The following is a 15,946-nucleotide window of genomic DNA, read 5'->3' on the forward strand; positions in this document are numbered from 1 at the left end:
GGAGGGGACCCGGGGCCTGGCAGCGGGTGGGCATCCGCCTGGCAGGGTGGCACCGGCTGTGCTTTCCCGCGGTCGGGGCTTAGCAGTTCCCGAGTTCCCAAGGAGGCTCTCGGCAACAATGTAACACTCTAATTTTATAGCAGGGGCCACCGCCACCGGGGACACCCTGTCACTGTGTCGCTGGCCCAAGGACAGCCCAGCTGGGAGCCCACTGCACAGTTTGAGCCCATCTAACGGTTGGGGGGCTAGGGGGGGCCCTTGGGGGGGCTTAATGACCAGGAAGTACGTGGTGCCCAGAGGCTGAGATCACACATAGAGCCAGCTGGGAGTGGTGGAGGCACACAGAAGTTTCTAGAAGCTGTAGGAGCTCCTAGAACACAAAAGCTTGGGGGGGGGGGAGAGAGAGAGAGAGAGAGAGAGAGAGAGAGAGAGAGAGAGGGAGGGAGGAGGGGGGAGAGTTTGCACAGGGCAGGGAGTGCACCCACAAGGTCAAGGGGGACACCCGCCCCTGCCCCCCACAGCGGGCGCCCCTGGACACCTGTGTGATGGGGCAGCCCGGTGCCCATCAGCCCGCGAGCGCAGGGGTGGCCTCGCCCCTTCCCACTGCACCCACATCTGTCCTCCAGGGCACCGGGGAACTCCGGGATGACCCAAGGCGGGGAGGACTCGCCTCCTGCACCTGGCCCGCGCCCTGGCCCGCCCCTGGGCACATCCTGGAAGTGGCCTCTCTGCCACCTGGGCCTGTTGTCCTGCCACCCTGGCGGGGCCCGCGAGGGGGGCTGGGCGCGCGCGCGCGTGGGTGCGCGCGTGGGTGGGTGGCTGGGGAGTGGAGGGTGCTTTGGGCGTCACCCCACCCCCACCCCACATCTCAGGTGTTGCCCAGGTTTTGGCGGGCCCCGGGCGGACTAGAAGGCTCCCAGGGGTGACCTTGAAGACGGCTGGCCCGGGCCAGCCTCGGCGGCGGCGTCTTGGGCGCGCGGGGATGCGCCCTAGGGTGCGGGGTGGGGGGGCGGGGGTCCCTCTGCAGCGGTCCTGCGGGCAGAGCGGCCCGCCCCCGCCCCCAGGGCCCTTTTGCCAGCGGGACCCGGGGGCGGGGTGCGGACGGGGTGCGACAGACGGGCCGGGGACGCGAGCCCGAGTGGCCGCGCGGGGGGCACCCAGGGCGCGCCCGCGGCCGGCAGGTGCAGGCGGGCGGCGGGCGGGGCCGGGCAGAGTCCCCGGCTGCTCGGGCGTCCCGGGCTGACCTTCCCCCCGCCCCGCCGGGGACAGGCCGGGCCCGCGGGGACGGGGAGGCCGGGCCGAGCCCCCGCGCCCCCGCGCCCCCCGCGCCCCCCGCGCCCCGCCCGCGGACGCGGCTCCTTTGTGCCGGCCCCGGGGCCGCGCGAGGCCCCGCCCCTCCGCCTCGGCCCCGCCCACCCCGCCGAAACCCCGCCCCCGGCGCCGCCGAGGCCCCGCCCCCGGAGCCGCCGATTGGCCCCGCGCGCCGCAGTGGGCGGGGCCCGCGCCGCCGCCGCGCGCTATATAAAGCGCAGGTGGGGCGCGCGCCCTCAGCCCTTGGCGCGGCGCGAGCGGCGGGTCCCGAGCTCGTCCCTCCGCGCAGTGGCCGGACCCGCGGGGCGCCCCCCGCACGCCTTCCCGGGGCTCCACACCCTGCGCCGCCAGCATGGCCCGCGGCAAGGCCAAGGAGGAGGGCAGCTGGAAGAAATTCATCTGGAACTCGGAGAAGAAGGAGTTCCTGGGCCGCACCGGGGGCAGCTGGTGTGAGTACCCGCGAGGGTGGGCGCGCGGCCGGGGGGCCGGGGGCTGGGGTGCGGCCTGGCCCGGCCCGACCGGGCTCCTCGGCCCGCGGGAAGAGGGGAAAAGCGAAAAACGCCCAGAAAAACGCCCCGGCCGGGTCACCTAGAGCATCTCCCGCCCTCCCGCCCTGCGGGTGCGGCGCGCGCATCTGCGCTGCGGGACCCCCCCCCCCGATGCCCACCCCGGGGCCCCCATCCCCGGCCGCAGCGCCCCTCCTGCCCAGTTCCGGGGCGACCCCTCTCGCGGGGCCCAGGGATGGCGATTGCGTGCCCGGGGGCCCCCGCGTTTGGGGTGCGGGAAGGTCGTTCTGAAGGGCAAAGGGCTGGAGGCACCTGAGTCGTGACTGCGGCAGGGAGCGGAGGGGCGGGGGGGGACCCTCCCGCCTGCACCCCTGCACCCCTGCACCCCTCCGCCTCCCCCCACCCCCCGCCGCCTCTCGCCTGCATCACCAGCACCAGCCACCACGGGGCGGACCCCGCCCGCAGCCTCCGCGGGGGGCCCTGCGGCTCTCGGCCCCCCGGAGGTGGGGGTGGGGTGGGGGCGGGGGTGGGTGCGCTCTGCGGGGTTCCTCCCTGGGCAGGGCATGAGTCAGGGAAACGGGGCTTGGCTGACATTTTGAAACGCAAGAAGCCGGCGAGGCTGCCCCGGCTATTTATAAAAAAAAAAAAAAAAAAAAGGAAGAAAAAGGGGGGTGGGTGGGGGGAGTGAGTGGGAAGGCGCCCGCCCCCACCCGGGCAGGCTGCGGGCTGCAGGGGGGCCGGGGAGGAAGGGGTTAATAATGCATCACACCTCAAGGTCAGTCAAGGTGACACCCGGCTCCCCGGGCAGGGCCCCGGAAGCTGGGGTGCAGTTGGGGTCTCCGAGGGGCTCCCACTGCGCCCTGGGTGGGTTTTATTTCTTTGCGGGCGGGGGGACTTGTGCCCCTCAGCCCCTTGGTCCCCGGAAGCTTGCGGGGCGCCCGGCCCAGCCCCGCCCAGCGCCAGGCTTGGGGTGCCGGGAACGCGGGGGGCCCCTGCAGCGCACTGGGCGCTGCCTCAGTGGCCCTGGACACGGCCATCCGCCTCCGGGGGTTGACCCCCAAAAAATCTTCCTGTTCTGGTCCGGAGTATGCTGGGTCCCAGGGTGGGTACCAGGAAAGAAGGGTTCGTCCGTGTGTGTGTGTCTATCTGTGTATGTGTGTGTGTGTATCTATCGGTGTGTGTGTCTGGTATGTGTCTGAGGTGTGCTGTGTGCTTTGTGGAAGGGTCTCTGGTATGTGTATCGGTGGTGGTGCGTTTGCATTCCTCTGTGTGTGTGTGTGTGTGTGTGTGTGTGTGCGTGGCTGGCGTGTGCTGGTGTATATCTGTTGGGGTGTTGTGTTTGCATGTCCGGATGGTGTTTGTGTGTGTGTGTTCGTGTGGTGTGTGCTTGTGTGTGTGCGTGCGTCTGTATCATATACTACAGTGTGTGTGTGCACGCAAGTCTGTGGGTGTCTGTGTGTCTCTGTGTGGTGTGCGTGTGCGTCTGCGGTGTGTGTGTGTGTGTGCGTGCGCGCGCATGTCTGTGGTGTGAGTTTGCATACCTCTATGGGTGTCTGTGTATCTCTGTGGTGCGTGTGCGTCTGCGGTGTGTGTGTGTGTGTGTGCATGTCTGTGGTATGAGTTTACGTACCTCTGTGGGTGTCTGTGTCTCTGTGTGGTGTGTGTGTGTGTCTGCAGTGTGTGTGTGTGTGAATGCCTCTATGTCTGTCTCGTATGTGTGCGTCTGAGGTGTGTGTGTGTGTGTGTGTGTGTGTGTGTGTGTTCACATAGGCCCGGGGACTGCATGGCCGCCTCTCCTCACATATCCAGGTGCCCACACGGGCTGGACAGGGAGTCCAGCTCGGCCTTTGCGCCAACATGTCCCCGGCTCCGCGGGCTGGAAGGACGGACGGGGCGTCCTTCGGCCCAGGGAGGCGGCCCCGGGCCGGGATCGCTGCCCCCCACCCCAGCCCCGGGCCCAACCTGGATGCCCTTGGGCGCAACGCGGGTGCCCTTGGACCCTGGTGCTCGAGGTAGCCGGTCCCCAAGATGGAGGCAGCTGGGACACGCGTCACCTGTTCCCTGGGCGGCCGCCGGGCCCACGCGCTGCCCTGGGAGAAACTGACGGATTAACGCTCCATAGATGCAGGATCCTTTTTTTTTCTTTTTCCCAAGGAGGAAAACTGCTTAGCGTATGAAACCTCCCCAGGGCCGCCCTCGCCTGGCAGGTGGCACCGTTTTTCTTTCTTATACCCGAAACCAGCCTGCCAGCTGATGCCCGCTGACCAGGCCCCCAGCCCCCTGGTTTCCTTGGGCCGGGGCCCCAGCCCCCTGGTCCCCTCGAACCAGCCCCTGGTCCCCCCCCTCGCCAGCCCCCTGGTGCCCGGGGACCGGATTTGTCCTCAAAACTCTCTCCCTGCTGCCCTCGCAGGGCTGGGCTCAGGGGACGGGCCGTTTGGGTGGGGGCGGCCCAGGTGACCAGGGCTCGCGGCCTCGGGGTGGGGGGCGCGCAGGGGGCTCCCCTCTGCCGGCCCCGCAGTCCCGCAGCTCTCGGCAGCCCGCTGGGGGAATTTTCCAGATCCCTGACGTAACAGCCTTCCCGTTGCTGCCTAGCGATGGTGTGGGCAGCGCTTAACCCCTGGCACGCCGGGAGCGGCCCCGCCAGCCCCTCCGTGCCGGCCTCGGCCCCCTCTGGAGGGAGGAGAGAGGGCTGGGTGCGGAGAGGCGTGGGGGGCGTTCGTGGGGGGCGTTCGTGTGCCGCCAGCTGTGCTGAAACCCTCGTTTGCCCGCTCGCTGCGTGGCTGCCGGGAACGCGGGATTTGCAAGTGGATGGGGAGGGCGGTGTGGGCTTTTTCCGCAGTGGGGCGCCCACCCCCGCAACACACACATTCCCCGCGATGGGACGCGCGTGTGCGCACACACGTTTGGGCACATAGGCGTACACATGTGTGCGCACATACACACGTGCACACACACGTATGAACACACACATGTAGGGACACACGTATGGGCACGCACACGTATGAGCACGCACGTATAGGCACATCCACACGCATGCACACACGTATGGGCACACACACATGTGCACATACGCGCATGGCCACGCACACGTATGGGCGCACACACACACACACACACACACACACACACACACACCCCACACTCCGTCACCCCGATTTGCGCTGTGGCTCGTTGCCAAGGACGGTGGCTCTGAGCGGGGGCTGATGCCCAGAGCCCCCCACCGCGTCCCCTGCGGGCGCCCTCGCCCCCACTTTGCCCGTTCGCCGCCTTCACGCCGGCCGCTTGCCTGGCTCCGGGCTGCCGGGCACTGCCCAGCACGGCCTGTTACTAGGCGGCTAATCGCGGGGCTAATCCTCTAAGCCGGTAACCGATACCCTCCTCCAGTCCCGCCCGCCCTACCTGCTGTTTGCTCTTTTTTTTTCTTTTGGTTCTAGAATCTTCTTAACTCTTGAGAGAGGTGGGGTCCCCCCCCCCCCCCCCCCCGCTGCCGCTCAGTCTTTGAAAGTGATGAAACGGGACCCACGACCTCCTCCCTGTTGCATTTCCTCTTTCGGGACAGATGTGCTCCGGCAGAAACACAGTTCCAGGGGCTGGCACCGGGGATGGTGGGAGGTGGTGGGGGAGGGCGGGGGGGTGGCATGTCAGAACGTGGAAACGTCAGGATCATGGGCTGTCCGCGGGCTGCGCCGGCCTGCCAGGGAGTCTCCTAAGTACAGCAGCCGCAACTTGGATCTTGAACCTGGGGACACGGATTAATCTTTAATTGCCTTTGAACGTGTCCCCTCCCCCTTTGCTGGTGATGATGGAGGAGCTTTGTGTCCCCGCCCACCCCAGCACACAACACACACACGCGCACATATAGACACACACACACGCACACACACAGACATACGTGCACACGCGCACACATGCACACACATGCACGCTCTGCTGTCCGGTCACCAGCTTTGCTCTGTTGGGGGGCACGGGGATCCGCGCGTGTGTGGAGGGGTGCCCGGGAGTGACGGCCGCCCCCCCCCCCCCCCCCCCCCCGTCTTGTGTCCCCCTACAGTTAAGATCCTTCTGTTCTACGTCATCTTCTATGGCTGCCTGGCCGGCATCTTCATCGGCACCATCCAGGTCATGCTCCTGACCATCAGCGAGTTCAAACCCACCTACCAGGACCGCGTGGCCCCCCCAGGTAAGGCGGCCGGGCCCAGCAGCGGGGTTGGGCGGGGGCAGGGTGCCGAGCCCGGCCTTCTGCTCAAGTTCTGGGGCGCAGCAAGGCCCTGGTCCCCCACTTCCTCTGGCGCTTACGGGGGCCAGCCCGGGGCCTTTCCCACGAATCTCACATTTTCCGTTTTCCCAAGTGCACTTGATGGAATTCGGGCTGAGCATGCGTGCGCTTGTGTGTATATGTGTGTGTGTGTGTGTGTGTGTGTGTGTGAGAAATAAGATATTGTCTCCTGGACTGGAGCGATAGCACAGCAGGGAGGGCGTTTGCCTTGCATGCGGCTGACCCGGGTTCGATTCTCAGCATCCCATAGGGTCCCCCCGAGCACCGACAGGAGTGATTCCTGAGTGCATGAGCCAGGAGTCAGCCCTGAGCTTCGCCAGGTGGGACACCCCCCCCCCAAAAAAAGGATATTGTCTCCTGTTTTAAGAGGGTCTCATTCTGAAATGACCCCAGCCCCAGGGGTCCATCTCCTGGCCTCTCCACTTCTTGGATGCCCCCACGCTTCACCCCCTGCCCCCCGCCCCCCCTCTCTCTCCATCTACTCCCCCCCCCGCCTTGGCAGGCCCCCATCCCCGGGGGAGCAAGTTTGGCAACGGTATCTGAGCCCCATGCTGAGACTGGGGGACTGGAAAGGTGATGGGGTGCCCGCACCCCACACGGAGCCCCCCGATGTGCCCCTGGGTCTCTGGTCCCCTCAGCCCTGCTCGGAACCGCCGTCTGAGGGCCTGGACCTGGGGGAGATGCTGAGTGGCCTCGGGCCCGCTGGCCCTGGTGACCTTGAGCCTGTGTCTGGGCGTCCGTGAGAGCTAGTTAGTGTCTCTGCTTCTCCGGGCAGCGGTTTGGTAACAGCTGGAGCGGATGCCAGAGTCCAAAGTCTCGGTGGCTGTGGCCCTGGGTGGCCTGCGGTGGCCAAGCTCAGGAGGATGGTGACCATGCACGGTCACGGTGACCGGTGCTGCGCATGTGTGAGAGGCTCAGTCCCCGGCACCGCTCGTAAATAAACCAGAAACCACCCCCCAAGGACAGCCAGGCTCGTTGGAGATGCGGAGATTTGGGAAGTTGGAGGAAAAAAAAAGATTTTTTTCCCCCCCTCAAACCATCAAATATATACAAAAATGACTTAGACCAGCTTAGAACGCCTGTTCCCAGAGAAGATTTCTTTTTTTTTTTTCCCCCGCTTTTTGGGTCACTCCCAGTGATGCTCAAGGGTTCTTCCTGGCTCTGCATTCAGTCAGGAATTTCTCCCGGCAGTGCTTGGCGGACCCTATGGGATGCCGGGGATCGAACCCGGGTCGGCCGTGTGCAAGGCCAACGCCCTACCTGCTGTGCTATCGCTCCAGCCCCCGGGGAAGATTTCTTGAAAGAGGAAGGTCCCTGCAGAGACTGGAGCCGGGAGACCCACTTGGGATGGAGAGAAATGTGCAGGGTCCCGCAAACCTGGGGTGGGGGTGGGGCGGGCGGAGACCTGACTTCGGACTGTCTCTTCCATTAGGATGTTTACGGTAACCTCAGTCATCCACCTTCAAAAGTGTGTCGACCTGACTTTTTTTTTTCCCCTTGAAAAGCTGTTTTTCCATCTTGATGCTGCTTGAGAGTAATTCAGATGCTCTGAGCTACTGGCAAGCCCCTTCCCCAGCACCAGCCCCCTCTCCCCCCCAGCCAGCATTTTATGTCCCAGCAAAGCACCCCTCGGCCCTCGAAAAACCAGCCCGGCTGTTGCCGAGACCCAAGGGGGGCATCCCTTCCCCTGGGAAAAGTCGTGATGACCTTGCGTGGACTCCAGCGGCCAGGCGCGCCTCTGCCCCTGCCCCCTTCCTCAAAGACACATTCCTCAGGCCTATATTTAGTGCTCACAACAGCTGGACAGACCCAAAGGGACGCCGCTGCCCGGCGCAAAGCTCCCGGCTCCCCTTGGGACACGCGCCCGTCCTTGGGGCTGAGTCACGGGAAGGTGCTGCCCCGTGTCCTCCTGTTGCGTGTCCACCCTGGACATGGCGAGTACAGGGCCTCCGTCTATGCCCCTCCCAGAACACTGGGCACCGTCCCTGTAGAAATGGGGGGTGCGGGGTGGGTCTGCCGGAAGCACCGGGGAACCCTCCCCACCATCCTCTTGGCATCTTCCTTGGCAAATCCTAAGAACGTGTGGTGGTGTACCAGGGCTTCAGGCGCTCGCCTTGCTTTGCTGCTGATGCCCAGTTGATCCCTGGCACCCCATACGGTCCCCCCGTCTCTGCCAGGAGTAACCCCAAAGCACAGAGCCAGGAGTCAGCTCTGAGAAATGCCAGGACCCCCAAAAACAAAGTATATGTGGGTCTGAATAGCAGTGACGATGCCTGACAATCCCTGACTCTTTTTTTTTTTTTTTTTTGCTTTTTGGGTCACACCCAGTGATGCTCAGGGGTTATACAGCTGGTTCTGCGCTCAGGAATTACTCCTGGCGGTACTCGGGGACCCTATGGGATGCCGGGGAACCCTGGTCAGCCATGGGCAAGGCCAACGCCCTCACCGCTGTGCTATCGCTCCAGCCCCTGACTGTCCTTTTTCCCTGAATATCCCCAAGGCTCTGATTTCCGCTCGGGGGTTGGGAGGGTTTTGTCCCAAGCCAGCCAGCGCCACTTAAACCTCTGAAAACCTCACTGAGAGCTGCCGGTCTCTGGGGGTGTGAGCACAGACTCCCCCCCCCTCCCACACTGGGGGTTGTGGGGCTCACGGGATCAGTCACCCCCAGGCTCGGAGATGTGGGTGCACCAAACAGAGGTCCCAGCGCCTTGGTGAGGGGCCGGAAAGGGTGGGCGAGGCCAGCTCCTGGGCAGGCTGGCTCCGCGGGGGACACGGGGCACACACATCCTCTCTACCATGTGGTGGTCACTGCAGGGACCATGAGTGAGGAAGCGGGGTCCCCAGAGAGGGGTCTGTCCGTCCCTCCTGCAGGCTGCACGAAAGCTCATACTTCAAACAGTTCTGCCAGGTGATACCGGCTTGGGGAACTGCCTGCAGCGCAGCTCAGGGTTGTCCTGGTGCTGCTCAGGTTGGCTGCACGCCAGGCAAGCGCCTCCCCCACCCCCTGCTCGTGCCCTCTGTCCCATGCCCTGAGCCAGCTGCCACCCCGCCTCCGGGCCGTCCCGGGCACTCACACGTGCCCCAAGGTCGCGGGGCTTTGCCGTCCTGGAGAGGGGGTGGGAGAAGTTGGGTTTGGAGAGTGAGTGTGTGGATGCCGGGGAGAGAGATGCTGGGGCTGGGGACCAGGTGTTGCAGGAGGCAGGCACCCCAACTAGCATGCTGCAGACCCGGGACCTGGAGGCACATTTAAAGCCGTTTGGGGTTGTTGGTAGTTTCGACTGCTCGGCCGTCTGGCCCTTTAAGAAGCCCCTCTGGGCCAGCTAGCCCCCCACTAAGGCTGGGTGCAGCAGGGAGGGAGGGCGTCTGCCAGGCCCTGGCACTTGTGGTCCTGCCTACACGTACGCCTGCCTATTGCATGCCCCGCCCACACAATGCCCCGCCCACACACCCACCCAATCATATGCCGCACTCACATTTGCCCCGCCCACATGCACACCTCTTCACATGCGAGATTTGCATATTCCCCGCCCACTTATATGCCCTGCCCACGTGTACGCTCCACCCGCTTACACACCCAATCATATGCCGCACTCATTTGACCCGCCCACACATAGGCCCCGCCTACATGCACACCCATTCAAATGCGGGTACTTGCATATGCCCCGCCCACATATAGGCTCCACCCACATACACGCCCAATCATATGCCCGCACTCTCATTTGGCCCGCCCACATATAGGCTCCGCCCACATATAGCCCTATTCATATTTTGCCCCGCCCGCTTGTACGCCCCGCCCACACACCCATTCATGTTCCCCACTCACATAAGGCCCCTCGTATGCATCCCCCACTCACAGACACGCCCCGTCCACATGTGCCCCTCACATGTCCCACCCGTGGATGCCCTGCCCACACGCAGCCCCACCCCCCTGCCACCCCGCAGGTCCCGGTGCGCAGGTGGGCACGTGTCCTTCAGGAGTCCAGGTCTGCTTCACTCTAGCTCTGAGTGATGCCAGGCCCTGAGTGATTCATTCCCCAGAGTACCTGTATTGGGGACAGCAGTGACCCTGGGGGTGGCAGAGCTTCCCACCCGGCTCCGGAGGGGCCCCACACACCCAGGGAAGCCGGGCCTGGTGCAGGGGTCTGGGCTCGCAGCGTCACGTGCTCCAGGGTTAGGGGAGCACAGATGCAGTGATGAGCCTCACGCGGAGTGAGGCTGAGACCACCAGCCTCGAGAAAGCACAGCGGGGTGGGTGTTGGCCTTGCACGCGGCCGACCCGGGTTCGGTCCCCGGCATCCCACTGGGTCCCCTGAGGACCGCTAGGAATGATCCCTGGGCGCAGGCAGAGCCAGAACTCAGCCCTGAGCATCGCCGGGTGTGGTGCAGAAACCACAAAGAATGCCCGTGGGAGCCTCCCGCACGCCCTGCCTGTGTGTCTGAGTCCATTTCAAGTTTTCTAATAAATTATTAGCAGCAGGGCACGTGTAAAAACAAAACAGCAAACCCTCGGCTTGGTGGCGGGGGATGACCGTGTAAGCTTACGCCTCTGGACGTGAGTCCCGGCATCCAGAGACTCTTGTGTGTGTGTGTGTGTGTGTGTGTGTGTGTGTGTGTGTGTGTGAAATCAGCAAGCGCTTTTCTAGTTCCTTTCTGGATGCTTCTTTACTTCCTGTCGCTGTCTTCTTCTGCCTTCTCCAGGTGACGTGCCCAAGTAGGCTGGGAAATTCCCAGCTTGCCACATCCTCCCTCTGCTGATAAGCTTCTCTCTCTGCGGAGCGTCTGTGCCCTTACAGATCCACCCTGTCCTAACCCCGGCCACCACTCAGCCCAAAAGCCCTTGGGTCTTCGCAGAAACGGGGCTGGGGTCCCTAAGGAAGGGCCGGTACAGTCGAAATCCACAGGCTTTGCTTTGTCTGAGCTCCGAGACAGATGCAGAATGGACACATCCCCCCAAACACAGTGACCACTTAGGCTGGTCCCCGTGAACCAGGCGGCGCGGGTGGGGGAGGTGGACTTCTGCCTCTTGTTTCTGGGCATCCCCTTGGACGCGACAGGCTGGCAGTGTGTGTCCCACTCATGCTGGCCCTGCCAGCCTGGACGAAGGGGCGGGGAGTGCAGAGAGGAGATGTCCCTGCTGTGTCCTGGCACGAGTTTGGGGCGCTTCCTACCCCGACCTGGCCAGCGAGATGTCCCGCCAAGTCTAGACCCTCCCAGTGGTTGTCACTGAGCCTCGTGGCACCTTCTCAGTCTTTCTGAGACCCCACAGGGACCCTGGGCCTGCAAAAGTTGGGGGGAGGGGCTCACCGCCCCCCACGGCTCCATCTCCGGCAGATTCCATCCTGGGTCCAAGCAGATGGACTCCAAGGAGTGGGGGAAGGACCCCCCCCTGCCCCCGGGGCCCTAGGACCGCCCAACCCTCACCCCTTCTGGAAGCTTCCGGCCGTCTGCACCAGAAGGTGGTTCTGTCCGGCCCTCAGGACACCCCACACGGCGGACAGGGAGAAGCTGCCTCAGTGGGGGGGCGGTGGGATGGGGCACAGGAAGGAAGAGGGGTGGGAGGGTCTCGGGCCTGGGAGTTGAGAAACAGCTGTCCAGGACATACTCACTGTCTGTGGCTTACAGACACTTAACGAGTGTCACAATTGCAACCGCCGTTGTTTCGAGTTCACGGAAAGTCAGTTCCTCTTTGCCAGAGAGCCCCACGGTGTCCCTTTCTCCCTCCGGACCACCTGGCACGGGCACGGGGCGGGGGTGTCACCCCTCATCTCAAGGTGCCCCTGGGCTGCCCTGGGTCCTGGGAAGTGGTTTCCCCACTGGGCCGGGCCCACCTGAGGTTACTCTCTGCTGTCCAGCCCTTCTGATGCAGTATCTTCCTGTAGAATCGGGATAGATTTATGTTATTTTTTCTGTGTGTGTGTGTGTGTGTGTGTGCATAACATAACACGTGGCGTGTGACCATAACATGCAGCTTGCTGGAGTGACATGGAACCTTCTCTGGTGGCCAGCCCGGCTCTCCACCCCTCCCCCCTCCCCCCAAGGTTGATTCTGAATTTCTCCTCCTCTCGCTTCCTGCCCGGCCCAGGCCTGACCCAGATCCCTCAGATCCAGAAGACGGAGATCTCCTTCCGCCCGCTGGACCCCAAGAGCTACGAGCAGTACGTGAGGAGTATTGTCCGCTTCCTGGACAAGTACAAGGACGCGGCCCAGAAGGATGACATGATCTTCGAGGACTGCGGCAGTGAGTCTCGGCGGCTGGTGGGGGACGGGGCGGGGGGAGGGGGGTCCCCGAAACAAACAGGGCTGGTTGCGCGGGCTTGGTTCCTTCTGAGGACTGAAAGGGCGTCTTCACTTCGCCAGCCACCGAGGGCGAATCACCTTTGGGGGCCAGGGGGGCCCAGTGAAAATAATTCACACGACCGTTAAGAAACGGTGCCGTCTGCGACCCGCCCTGTGGGATGCTTCCGTTCAATCCTGGGGGGCTTGATTTTAGCTCTTCTTTGGCTCCCAGAAGAAGGTGTAGCTGTATTTTATTTTTATTTTTATTTTTATTTTTTTGCTTTTTGGGTCTCACCCGGCGATGCTCAGGGCTGACTCCCGGCTCTGCACTCAGGGATCACTCCTGGCGGTGCTCGGGGGACCCTAGGGGATGCCGAGGATCGAACCCGGGTCGGCCGCGTGCAAGGCAAACGCCCTCCCTGCTGTGCTATCAGTCCATCCCCAGAAGGCACAGCACTGTAGCACTGTCCTCCCGTTTCTCATCGATTTGCTCGAGCGGGTTCCAGTAACGTCTCCATGGTGAGACTTGTGACTGTGTTTGGCATCTCGAAGACGCCACGGGGAGCTTGCCAGGCTCTGCCGTGCGGCCGGGATACTCTCGGGAGCTTGCCGGGCTCTCCGAGAGGGGCGGAGGAATCGAACCCGGGTCGGCCGTGTGCAAGGCCAACACCCTCCCCGCTGTGCTGTCGCCCCGGCCCCAAAAGACGTAGCTTCACCCCCCGCAAATAACCCGCCGTGTTGTGGGGCTCTCCCCGGGGTCCCCCTGCAAGCTCCAACCCCTGCTTTTCCCTGGCCTCCCGGTCAGTCGGGGTCGGTCAGTCGGGGTGTGGCGGGTGCTCCGGTTTCCCTGCTGGTCTCCGAGTTATGTGTTATTTGGAGGAGGGCAGGGGGAGGCCCTGGATCTTGGGGGGGGGGGGTGCTGTGCGCTGACGTTGCCCCCCCCCAGGCGTGCCCAGCGAGCTGAAAGAAAGGGGTGAGTACAACAACGAGCGCGGGGAGCGCAAGGTCTGCCGCTTCCGCCTCGACTGGCTGGGCAACTGCTCGGGCATCAACGACGAGAGCTTCGGGTACAAGGACGGCAAGCCCTGCGTCATCATCAAGCTCAACAGAGTGCTGGGGTTCAAGCCCAAGGCAAGCGGGGCGCGGGCGGGGCTGTGTGTGGGGGGCGGGGGGGCGGGGAGGGCAGCTCGGCCCGGAACCCAGCCTCAGTTTCCCCGACTCGGCCTGGACCCACCTGGACCTCCCTGGAGTCAGGCGAGGAAGACTGAGGGGCTGAGAGCAGCGGCCGCCCCTCTCCCTGCAGGGGCCCGTAGGGGAGGGGCCTGGCTGGGGGTGGGCCCCGTGTCCCCAACATTCCCGCTCTGTGAGCACACGCGGCGTCGTCGGTGGGCTGCATGCTAGGGACAGATGCCCCTTGGGCTTATCTGCTGTTGCTGGGCGGCCATGGGGCCCCCAGGGGGAACTTAGATTTTTCTGAAACTAGGTAGTTTTCAGGTATTGATTGATTGATTGGTTTTGCCTTTTGGGTCCCACCCGGCGATGCTCAGGGCTGACTCCTGGCTCTGCACTCAGGAATCACTCCTGGTGGTGCCCGGGGGACCCTATGGGATGCCGGGGCTCGAACCCGGGTCAGCCACGTACAAGGCAAACGCCCTTCCCGCTGTGCTGTCACTCCAGCCCCAAACCCACTGATTATTTTTTTTTTTTGCTTTTTTGGGTCACACTTGGCAGTGCTTAGGGGTTCCTCCTGGCTCTGCAGTCAGGAATGGCTCCTCGCAGTGCTCAGGGGACCCTGTGGGATGCCGGGGATCGAACCTGGGTCAGCCACACGCAAGGCGAATGCTCTCCTGGTGCCCTATTGCTCCAGCCCCAAACCCACTAATTTTTTTTTCTTTTTGGATCACACCCAGTGATGCTCAGGGCTGACTCCTGGCTCTGCACTCAGGAACACTCCTTGCAGTGCCTGAGGAACCCTATGGGATGCCGGGGATCGAACCCGGGTCGGCCCATGCCAGGCCAACGCCCTCCCCGCTGGGCTATCATTGCTTTGACCCCCACAAGATAGTTTTCATTGAACCAAAGCTTGCTGAGAAAAAGACGTGGGGCGAGATGTGTGTCCAAGAGCAGACGAGGGCTTCCCTGGAGTGGAACCAGGCGAGCAAGGGAACGGAGACCCCCCCCAAGCCAGGTCACGGGGGGAGCAGGGCGCCCGCCTCCACGCCCCCACCCACAAGCAGGTGCTCCCTGCCCCCACGCCAGGCCCGTTCCTGGTGCTGGGATTACGCTCACCCGCTGCCCCCCCCACGGGGTGTCTGTGTCAGAGACCCCCAAAGGACCTCCTGAGTCCCCCCCCCCCCCCCGGGTGGCACAGAGAAGGCGCCTCTGACATTAGGGCCCCCGTTCCCACCCGGGAAACGGTTCTGTCCTCAGACGGGGTAACCCGAGACGGGTTTGATTCTTTTCCAGCCCCCCAAGAATGAGTCGCTGGAGACCCCTCTGCTGAAGTACAGCCCCTACGTGCTGCCCGTCCAGTGCGCCGGGAAGGTAAGGGGGGCCCGGCTCCGGGCATGGGGAAAGGGGGATGTGGTCGGGGTAAGAGAGGCCGGAACAATCTAGAAAGCTAAGCCCGAGCCCCGTGAATCTGCAGCGGCTCTCACACGTTGCGGGGGTCTCCTTGGACTCATGGAGGGGGGACCCCCAGGCCACCCTCCAACACAGACCCACTGGGTTAGAGACCGCCCTTCCGGAAACTTCTCTGGGGGGGCTGGTGGGCGCGGCGGGACCCCCCTCACGCTCTCGTTTCCCTCGGGCTTCCAGCGAGACGAGGACAAGGACAAGGTGGGGACCATCGAGTACTACGGGCTGGGCGGCTACGCGGGCTTCCCGCTGCAGTACTACCCCTACTATGGCAAGCTCCTGCAGCCCAAGTACCTGCAACCTCTCCTGGCGGTGCAGTTCACCAACCTGACCATCGACAGCGAGGTCCGCATCGAGTGCAAGGCCTTCGGGGAGAACATCGGCTACAGCGAGAAGGACCGTTTCCAGGGACGCTTTGACGTGAAAATCGAAGTGAGGAGCTGATCGTTCGCAAGCACAAAAACCCGTTCCCACTAGCCATTCAAAAACCGACAGAAAAGTTTAAAAAATAAAAGAGAAAGATTACAAAAAAAAAACCCAAAAAAACCAAAAAAAAAAAAAAAAACCACCACTAAAAAAACCAGACACCTCCTTAGTCTTGAACAAAAACTGTCATTACGTATGGGACCTACACTTTATTCAGCTTTCCACTAGCTCTTCTGCATCTACTAGGTTAGAATGTAAATTCCAAGTGTAGCAATAGCAGGAAATATTTATTCTACTGTAAATGACAAAAGAGAAATTAAAAAAAAAATTGAGCCTTGGGGCGTGCCCATTTTTACTGTAAATTGATTCCATTAACTGACCTGTAGTGAGCGAACGTCCCCCCCACGTAGACCCCTTGCTGCTTTCTGGAGGGGGACCCCGACTGCCCCTCCACCCCGTCCTCCTCCAAGCCATGTTGACTCCTCTCTGTTTTCTACTTGGTGTGAGCCCGAGT

General features: G+C 63.2%; 1 protein-coding gene across 1 annotated transcript; it reads left to right on the forward strand.

The window, feature by feature from the left end:
• Window positions 1-1,584: 1,584 nt before the first annotated feature.
• ATP1B1 (ATPase Na+/K+ transporting subunit beta 1) lies at window positions 1,585-15,770 on the forward strand. The gene is made up of 6 exons (XM_056108577.1): window positions 1,585-1,760; window positions 5,869-5,997; window positions 12,176-12,331; window positions 13,316-13,500; window positions 14,836-14,913; window positions 15,187-15,770. The coding sequence occupies exons 1-6, from the start codon at window positions 1,664-1,666 to the stop codon at window positions 15,448-15,450; spliced, it is 909 nt and encodes a 302-aa protein (XP_055964552.1). The 5' UTR covers window positions 1,585-1,663; the 3' UTR covers window positions 15,451-15,770.
• The last annotated feature ends 176 nt before the right edge of the window (window positions 15,771-15,946 follow it).

This window comes from Sorex fumeus, unplaced genomic scaffold (assembly GCF_029834395.1).
Source record: "Sorex fumeus unplaced genomic scaffold, SorFum_2.1 ptg000226l, whole genome shotgun sequence".
In the NCBI taxonomy this organism is placed as follows: domain Eukaryota; kingdom Metazoa; phylum Chordata; class Mammalia; order Eulipotyphla; family Soricidae; genus Sorex; species Sorex fumeus.